Source organism: Siphateles boraxobius, unplaced genomic scaffold (genome assembly GCF_051911475.1).
Source record: "Siphateles boraxobius isolate OS27281-9 unplaced genomic scaffold, OSU_SipBor_1 7, whole genome shotgun sequence".
Taxonomy (NCBI): Eukaryota; Metazoa; Chordata; class Actinopteri; order Cypriniformes; family Leuciscidae; genus Siphateles; species Siphateles boraxobius.
Genome location: NW_027509197.1, coordinates 41222501 through 41232500, shown reverse-complemented (window position 1 = coordinate 41232500; position 10000 = coordinate 41222501). Strand labels below are relative to the sequence as shown.

The following is a 10000-nucleotide window of genomic DNA, read 5'->3' as shown; positions in this document are numbered from 1 at the left end:
GAATCTGGATCCTGATGAATTAATCCACAATCTCGAACTTAGAATTAAAAAAATGGAATCGTCGATGCTGCCACGCCCCCATGTCACGTCCGGTCGGCGTGCCAGGCGGAAAAAAACACGCGTGTTGAAGTGCTGCGAGTCTATGGTCAACCTCCTCTAACTTACCTACAGCCACTCAAATCATAGCATGGCAACTGCAGATGCAGGAGACCCATCGACAGAACTCGAACCCCCTCCTCTCTCATTGAAGTCGCAGGTGTGGACGTTTTTTGGATTTCCAGTGAGTTATGTTGACAACGTTCGTGCTTCAAAAAAGCCACAGTTTGCAGACATCCCAAGTCTCGCGGAAGTTCCGGGAGTCTCCCGCATATTGATAGCGGCGCCCTGATGCCCGGAAATTGCATGGAGAGACCATGCGTGTGTGCCTCATGGAGCGCATGTAAGACAGAGAGCATCCTGATTGGCCGGTTTCGGCTTTAAAAAAAAGTAAATGTAAAAATCGAGAATCGAATCGAACAGTGACCTTAGAATCGAAAATTTTATCGCATCGAGGATTTGGAGAATCGTGACACCCCTAATCCTGACTGTTCCTCTTGTGTCTGCAGCCACAGGACCAAAGCCTCGAGCTGTGCGCCGGGCCCCGGGAGCTGGCCCGCTCAGGGGCCTCAGGGGCCCGATGGCTGGGAGATGGCGTCCTCTAGAGAGGCCCGAGACTGCTACAGCAAGTGAGTATAGGGGAGCTCGAGGCAGTGTTGTGTGTAACTCATCACAAGTAACTTGAGTTATGTAATCAGATTACTTTTTCAAGTAACTAGTAAAGTAACGCATTACTTTTTCGATTTACAAAAAAATATATGAGTTAGAAATACACAATCATGTTTCTCCCGGTCTCGTCAAAGTCGTGTTGGGTTTTCTCCTCAGTGTAAAGATTAAGAGCTGTTTTACATGTTCGTAGAGTTAGTTTGTGGAGTAAATGTATAGGCTATAATCTGTGCGTTTAGCTTTTTAACCGTCACTGTAGTTCCTATAGCGCTGGGTTAGACGACTCTGGAGGAGGAGTAAATGAGTTAATCTAAAAGGAGTTTCTAGAACTAAAATCATTCCCGGTTCCTCCGGTGCGAACACACACGCCAACATCCGGGAGCTTCCGGCAATATTTCTAGGAACGATGTGAAGGTTCTTCCGGTGCGACGACTTCAGTGATTCTCTCAGTGCAGATGATCGAACGCTTCATGTGACGCTCCCTCCATACACTTCCCGAACACTGATTCTGTCCTCGCCGCACTACACATATGCACACGCACACACACACACACACACACACACGCACACATACACACACACACACACACACACACACACGCACACATACACACACGCACACATACACACACATAAACACACACACACACACACACACGCACACACACGCACATACACGCACGCACACACACACACACGCACATGCACACACACACGCACACATACACACACATACACGCACACACACACACACACACGCACATGCACACACACACACACGCACACATACACACACGCACACATACACACACATACACACACACACGCACGCACACATGCAAACATGCACACACGCACACATGCACACACACATGCACACACACACACACACACACATGCACACGTACACATGCACACGCACACATGCGCACACATACACACACGCACACATACACACACACACATGCACACACACACACGCACACATGCACACGCACACATACACGCGCACACACACATGCGTATGCGAGAGACACCAGCTTGAGTGAAGCTTCTAGAACATTAGCATGATGAAACATGCGTCAGACTTCTGAAGTGCCAAACACACACACACACACACATACTAATACTGCCTGTTCTTCCATCTGATGTGAGATTAAAGGGTAACTATGCAGTTTTTAAGCTTAACTGAACAGCTTCGGAGTTATTGGAATGGTTATATGACTTTTTTCGGGTTGAATGGTGTCAGACACGAGTAAACATCGGACCTGCGATTCCAGAATGGCGAAAAAAACGAAGCGTGCGGACGGAAGAGTCTAGAAAAGGAAAGGAGAATCTGAGTCCCACTCGTTCAGTCTTTTACTGTTAAAGTTGATTCCTGTGATTATCATGAGAACAGTTGTCAATATCTCACATAATCATCAGGACATAAATAAGCAGAGATGGGGGACTCGAGTCACATGACTTGACTCGAGTCTGACTCGAGTCGCAAATTTAAGGATTTGAGACTTGCTTGACTAAATTAAGAAAATGACTTGTCTTGACTTTGACTTGAGATCCAGTGACTCGAGACTTGACTTGAACTGTATGACTCGAAAATGGCTTCATATACATTTTTATATAAATCATCGCAACATCAATTCAATTGATGAACAAAATGAAAGCAACGGAACCATTGATGCCAGTCATCAGATTCTGCGCGAATGCGTGACACTGCACAGAGCACAGAAAAAACATACACCTCAGTGAGCGCGCTAAATACAAAAACACCCCAGCTTCGTTTCTTTTTGGATATAAACAATAGAAATTGACCATATTCATATGTTTTGTATAACGTGCATAAATTCACGCAGACATTTGCCACAGTTTCTTTCAAATCACGCTTTAAAGCCAAATACGTCGCTCTTTCCAATGACGAAAAACAGTTTTGTCGTGTTTTATGTGTCTCTTGAAGCAGGGTCAGATGTTAGGCCTGTAGGATTGGGGGGGGAAATGCGAGCAGAATTAATATGCACCCAAAATTCAAGATGTGGAAAAAATGTCCCTAGTTGAGTTATTTTTATATTTATAACATATGATATTAAAAAAAATATTTCCAGAATATTGGCGCGATTGCTGATGTGATAAGACGTGATTTTATACAACAGTTCAATGAACAAAGAGTGAATATTGTGGTGTGACATTTTAGACGTAATATTGTAAATATTCTGTTTTTGCTCTATTTCTCCAATGACAGTAGTTCCAAACAAGCCACAGAAAAAGAGTTATGCATATCTGAACAAATCCGAGATTTTTGTGATTCAGTGACATAGTTGCTTAGTTCCAGAATGAATCTGCCATTTTGAATGAAGCAGTTGAATGAATGCTTCTATGACTCGTTCATTAAGATGGTGATTTAGCGCCACCTATTGGCGGTTTTAATTTCATAATTAAAAATATATTATTTATTATTTTTTTGCATCTATTTTTTTCTATATTAAAATGATTATATTTAAATCATTAATCTCAACATTATTGATGGTGTTTTAATTACAGTGTAAATGCATGGTTAGAAAAAAAGGGTTAGAACATAGTTAGAAAAAAATGCCCCTGGAAATCAATTTAAGGGGTCAAATATGGCTATTAATGGGAAAGTTAATGTCTGCCGGGGATATTGCATAAAAAATATATAAACAAAGTTAAACATATGACATTTACTATAAAACTATATAATTAATGCATTACACTTGTGAATTTACCTTCAAATGTATTATCTTCAACATTTTTCATATAATTGTTATTATAATAAGAATTCCAAATTTTGATAATCATAAATACATGCTGTAATAAATTATATGAATATTATTAATATTACGATATAAATGTATAAGAAAGGTAATCATGGTAATCAAAAATAAATAAGGTTGAGGCCAAACTTTTTTTCTGGTTGGTATTGTAACTTGCCTTGGACTTGACTTGACTCTTAGCAGGACTTGACTTGCTTTAAGTGAACCATTGACTTGACTTGACTTGACTTGAAGTGAACCATTGACTTGACTTGAAGTGAACCATTGACTTGACTTGACTTGAAGTGAACCATTGACTTGACTTGCTTGAAGTGAACCATTGACTTTACTTGCTTGAAGTGAACCATTGACTTGACTTGACTTGAAGTGAACCATTGACTTGACTTGCTTGAAGTGAACCATTGACTTTACTTGCTTGAAGTGAACCATTGACTTGACTTGACTTGAAATCAACCATTGACTTGACGTGACTTGAAGTGAACCATTGACTTGACTTGACTTGAAGTGAACCATTGACTTGACTTGACTTGAAGTGAACCATTGACTTGACGTGACTTGAAGTGAACCATTGACTTGACTTGAAGTGAACCATTGACTTGACTTGACTTGAAGTGAACCATTGACTTGACGTGACTTGAAGTGAACCATTGACTTTACTTGCTTGAAGTGAACCATTGACTTGACTTGACTTGAAGTGAATCATTGACTTGACTTGACTTGAAGTGAATCATTGACTTGACTTGACTTGAAGTGAACCATTGACTTGACTTGAAGTGAACCATTGACTTGACTTGCTTGAAGTGAACCATTGACTTGACTTGCCTGAAGTGAACCATTGACTTGACTTGACTTGAAGTGAATCATTGACTTGACTTGACTTGAAGTGAACCATTGACTTGACTTGAAGTGAACCATTGACTTGACTTGCTTGAAGTGAACCATTGACTTGACTTGAAGTGAACCATTGACTTGACTTGACTTGAAGTGAACCATTGACTTGACTTGACTTGAAGTGAACCATTGACTTTACTTGCTTGAAGTGAACCATTGACTTGACGTGACTTGAAGTGAACCATTGACTTGACTTAACTTGAAGTGAACCATTGACTTGACTTGACTTGAAGTGAATCCATTGACTTGACTTGGTTTGTATGTACATGCGACTTAGACTTGCTTGAGACTTGATGGTATGAGACTTGAGACTTACTTGTGACTTGAACATGTGTGACTTACTCCCACCTCGGTAAATAAGCCTACACGTTGTAAATAGTGTAAATGAGCGCAATTTGCAAACTATTGATAAATTGCAATAATTATGTCTAACGACATCATTACTATTGCAGAGTTAACGAAAGTTATCATGAGCATTGTAATGTTTAAAGCAGAATTCAGACCGGGAAGATTTTAAAACGAGTAGTTCATTCATAAATACGTGAGATCGCAGTGAAAATACGTGAGATCGCAGTGAAATACAGGCGGGGGCGGGGCTACATACGGCCTATACATCTGAAAGTGTTGTCTTGAGTCAATACCGTGATAAAACCTCCAGGAATTATGGTGATATGAACATTTGAAAGCATCGCATGCCTGATTGATGGAAACTTCTGAAAATACACTAGGGGAAATAACTTTCACTCCAAAATTGCTAGTAAATTTCACAAACAATATGAAAAACTGAAATATTTTCTTGTAAAACTTACTCTTAAATATTTGTTAGTGCACTATATGAGGAGCCGTGTGCATTCTGTCTAGCGCATGTGTTGTTGTGAACTGGTGGACGTGCACTAGATAGACGTCTTTACTCCAGTGCTCACCTGGGTCATGTGCTCCGGATATTATATGCTGTTTATTATCTGTGTGTTCTGCTGTTGCTGGCGACTGTGATGGTATCTGGTGTGTGTGGTGTGTGTTATGACTCAGCAGAAGGAGGTGTGTGTGTGGTATGTGTTATGACTCAGCAGAAGGAGGTGTGTGTTATGACTCAGCAGAAGGAGTTGTGTGTGGTGTGTGTTATGACTCAGCAGAAGGAGGTGTGTGTGGTGTGTGTTATGACCCAGCAGAAGGAGGTGTGTGTGGTGTGTGTTATGACTCAGCACAAGGAGGTGTGTGTGGTGTGTGTTATGACCCAGCAGAAGGAGGTGTGTGTGTGGTGTGTGTTATGACTCAGCAGAAGGAGGTGTGTGTTATGACTCAGCAGAAGGAGGTGTGTGTGGTGTGTGTTATGACTCAGCAGAAGGAGGTGTGTGTGGTGTGTGTTATGACTCAGCAGAAGGAGGTGTGTGTGGTGTGTGTTATGACTCAGCAGAAGGAGGTGTGTGTTATGACCCAGCAGAAGGAGGTGTGTGTGGTGTGTGTTATGACCCAGCAGAAGGAGGTGTGTGTTATGACCCAGCAGAAGGAGGTGTGTGTGGTGTGTGATTATGACCCACCAGAAGGAGGTGTGTGTGGTGTGTGTTATGACCCAGCAGAAGGAGGTGTGTGTGGTGTGTGTTATGACTCAGCAGAAGGAGGTGTGTGTGGTGTGTGTTATGACTCAGCAGAAGGAGGTGTGTGTGGTGTGTGTTATGACTCAGCAGAAGGAGGTGTGTGTTATGACCCAGCAGAAGGAGGTGTGTGTGGTGTGTGTTATGACCCAGCAGAAGGAGGTGTGTGTTATGACCCAGCAGAAGGAGGTGTGTGTGGTGTGTGATTATGACCCACCAGAAGGAGGTGTGTGTGGTGTGTGTTATGACCCAGCAGAAGGAGGTGTGTGTTATGACCCAGCTGAAGGAGGTGAGTGTTATGACCCAGCAGAAGGAGGTGTGTGTGGTGTGTGATTATGACCCAGCAGAAGGAGGTGTGTGTGGTGTGTGTTATGACCCAGCAGAATGAGGTGTGTGTTATGACCCAGCAGAAGGAGGTGTGTGTGGTGTGTGTTATTACCCAGCAGAAGGAGGTGTGTGTTATGACCCAGCAGAAGGAGGTGTGTGTGGTGTGTGATTATGACCCAGCAGAAGGAGGTGTGTGTGGTGTGTGTTATGACCCAGCAGAAGGAGGTGTGTGTTATTATCCAGCTGAAGGAGTTGTGTGTGGTGTGTGTTATGACCCAGCAGAAGGAGGTGTGTGTGGTGTGTGTTATTACCCAGCAGAAGGAGGTGTGTGTTATGACCCAGCAGAAGGAGGTGTGTGTGGTGTGTGATTATGACCCAGCAGAAGGAGGTGTGTGTTATTATCCAGCTGAAGGAGTTGTGTGCGGTGTGTGTTATGACCCAGCAGAAGGAGGTGTGTGTTATGACCCAGCAGAAGGAGTTGTGTGTGGTGTGTGTTATGACCCAGCAGAAGATGGTGTGTGTTATGACCCAGCAGAAGACGGTGTGTGTTATGACCCAGCAGAAGGAGGTGTGTGTTTGGTGTGTGTTATGACCCAGGAGGAGGAGTGTGTGTGGTGTGTGTTATGACCCAGCAGGAGGAGGTGTGTGTGTGGTGTCAAGTCAAGTCACCTTTATTTATATAGCGCTTTTTACAATACAGATTGTATCAAAGCAGCTTCACAGTGATAACATGAAAATAATATAACAGAGTTTGTTTCTAAAAGAAAATTGAGTCAACGTCCACCTTAAGTAAGGCAGATCAATAATATTATTGAATATTAAATGTCCCCAACTAAGCAAGCCAAAAGCCAAGGCAACAGTGGCAAGGAACCAAAACTCCATCAGGTGACAGAATGGAGAAAAAACCTTGGGAGAAACCAGACTCAGTCGGAGGGCCAGTTCTCCTCTGGCCAACGAAGGAACAGTGCATGATTTATGATTCGGGCAGCATTACAAGGCAGATTGGATCGGAACATTTAGAAATTTATCCATTTCCATCTTTTAGAAGTCCAAGTAATCACGCCGGTGTTGAGACGAGTTGTTGAGGATCAGTGCCGTCCACCATAGAGGGTCCATATCGCCGGTGTTGAGTCGTCTCTTCACAGGCTTTGTGATTGGCGTATCTGAAGTCTCTGTGAAAGGCTGGATACAAACTGGAGCTGACGAACGCCGTTTTTCTCTCGGGACTCGCGTCCCGTGATAACAGCAGAAAAGCAAAAAGGAAAAAAAAATTAGCGTAGCTGCTGTTCATAATGATTTCCATAACACGGGCGTAAATGATAAAAAACATGAAGACAGTGATTCTTGCGTCCCAGAGTCACCCCCCTCCGTCCCCCACTCAACTCAGCCCTGCTTACTGACCTCTACATCCCTCCTGCTGCTGAGACCCAACCACAATCTCACAATCTCTCCGCAACCCAACCATACGCGCCGACCCGTTTGACTAAGGCTGTCGAGCCCCACTGTCGTCGTTAAAGCAGGTTCAGTGGCAACGGTTCCGTATGGCATACCACCTACCGCAAAACACAATATCTACCCAACCACCCGTCATTCACGCAATATACACAGGAACGTAATGACTGTAAATACTATGCAACCTATACAAATAACCTACAGACTCTTCAAGTTTTATAATATTAAATGCATTTGATCTGATTCAGCAGTGGTATAAAAGGTAAGCATTATGTAAATGCTTGGCTAAAGAGATGCGTCTTTAATCTAGTTTTAAACTGGGACAGCGAGTCAGAGCCTCGAACAATATCAGGAAGGCTATTCCAGAGTTTAGGAGCTAAATGTGAGAACGCCTTCCCTCCTTTAGTGGACTTAGATATCCTAGGAATGACCAGAAGCCTCGAATTTAGTGATCTTAAAGAACGCGATGGGTTGTATGGCGATAGAAGGTCTGTTAAATACACAGGAGCTAAACCATTTAGGGCTTTATAGGTCAGTAGGAATACTTTGTAATTGATACGGAACTTAATAGGTAACCAGTGTAGAGATGATAAAATTGGTGTTATATGATCATATTTTCTTGATCTAGTAAGAACTCTAGCGGCTGCATTTTGCACTAACTGTAGCTTGTTTATTGAGGATGCAGGACAGCCAGCTAATATAGAATTACAGTAATCTAGTCTCGAGGTCATGAATGCATGAACTAACTTTTCTGCATCAGAAACAGATAGCATGTTACGTAGCTTAGCAATGTTTCTAAGGTGGAAAAAGGCTGTTCTTGTAATATATGAAATATGATTTTCGAAAGACAAGTTGCGGTCTAGTATAACACCCAGGTCTTTGTTATGTGTGTGTTATGACCCAGCAGAAGGAGGTGTGTGTGTGGTGTGTGTTATGACCCAGCAGAAGGAGGTGTGTGTGTGGTGTGTGTTATGACCCAGCAGAAGGAGGTGTGTGTGTGGTGTGTGTTATGACCCAGCAGAAGGAGGTGTGTGTGTGGTGTGTGTTATGACCCAGCAGAATGAGGTGTGTGTTATGACCCAGCAGAAGGAGGTGTGTGTGTGGTGTGTGTTATGACCCAGCAGAAGGAGGTGTGTGTGTGTGTGTGTTATGACCCAGCAGAATGAGGTGTGTGTTTGGTGTGTGTTATGACCCAGCAGAAGGAGGTGTGTGTGTGGTGTGTGTTATGACCCAGCAGAAGGAGGTGTGTGTGTGGTGTGTGTTATGACCCAGCAGAAGGAGGTGTGTGTGTGGTGTGTGTTATGACCCAGCAGAATGAGGTGTGTGTTTGGTGTGTGTTATGACCCAGCAGAAGGAGGTGTGTGTGTGGTGTGTGTTATGACCCAGCAGAAGGAGGTGTGTGTTTGGTGTCTGTTATGACCCAGCAGAAGGAGGTGTGTGTGTGGTGTGTGTTATGACCCAGCAGAAGGAGGTGTGTGTGTGGTGTGTGTTATGACCCAGCAGAAGGAGGTGTGTGTGTGGTGTGTGTTATGACCCAGCAGAATGAGGTGTGTGTTTGGTGTGTGTTATGACCCAGCAGAAGGAGGTGTGTGTGTGGTGTGTGTTATGACCCAGCAGAAGGAGGTGTGTGTGTGTGTGTGTGTTATGACCCAGCAGAATGAGGTGTGTGTTTGGTGTGTGTTATGACCCAGCAGAAGGAGGTGTGTGTGTGGTGTGTGTTATGACCCAGCAGAAGGAGGTGTGTGTGTGGTGTGTGTTATGACCCAGCAGAATGAGGTGTGTGTTTGGTGTGTGTTATGACCCAGCAGAAGGAGGTGTGTGTGTGGTGTGTGTTATGACCCAGCAGAATGAGGTGTGTGTGTGTTATGACCCAGCAGAATGAGGTGTGTGTTTGGTGTGTGTTATGACCCAGCAGAAGGAGGTGTGTGTGTGGTGTGTGTTATGACCCAGCAGAAGGAGGTGTGTGTGTGGTGTGTGTTATGACCCAGCAGAAGGAGGTGTGTGTGCGGTGTGTGTTATGACCCAGCAGAAGGAGGTGTGTGTGTGGTGTGTGTTATGACCCAGCAGAAGACGGTGTGTGTTATGACCTAGCAGAAGGAGGTGTGTGTGTGGTGTGTGTTATGACCCAGCAGAAGACGGTGTGTGTGTGGTGTGTGTAATGACCCAGCAGAAGGAGGTGTGTGTGGTGTG

At 43.8% G+C, this 10000-nt stretch overlaps 1 protein-coding gene across 4 annotated transcripts in view; it reads left to right on the top strand.

Annotated features, from left to right (window-relative positions):
* Positions 1-10000, top strand: part of LOC143723953 (FERM and PDZ domain-containing protein 4-like) — an 88435-nt gene that overhangs the window by 37936 nt on the left and 40499 nt on the right. For all 4 annotated transcript variants that reach the window (XM_077216893.1, XM_077216895.1, XM_077216894.1 and 1 more), the window contains exon 2: positions 606-725. In XM_077216893.1, the coding sequence (XP_077073008.1) occupies positions 606-725 (120 nt within the window). The remainder of the gene's footprint in view (positions 1-605; positions 726-10000) is intronic.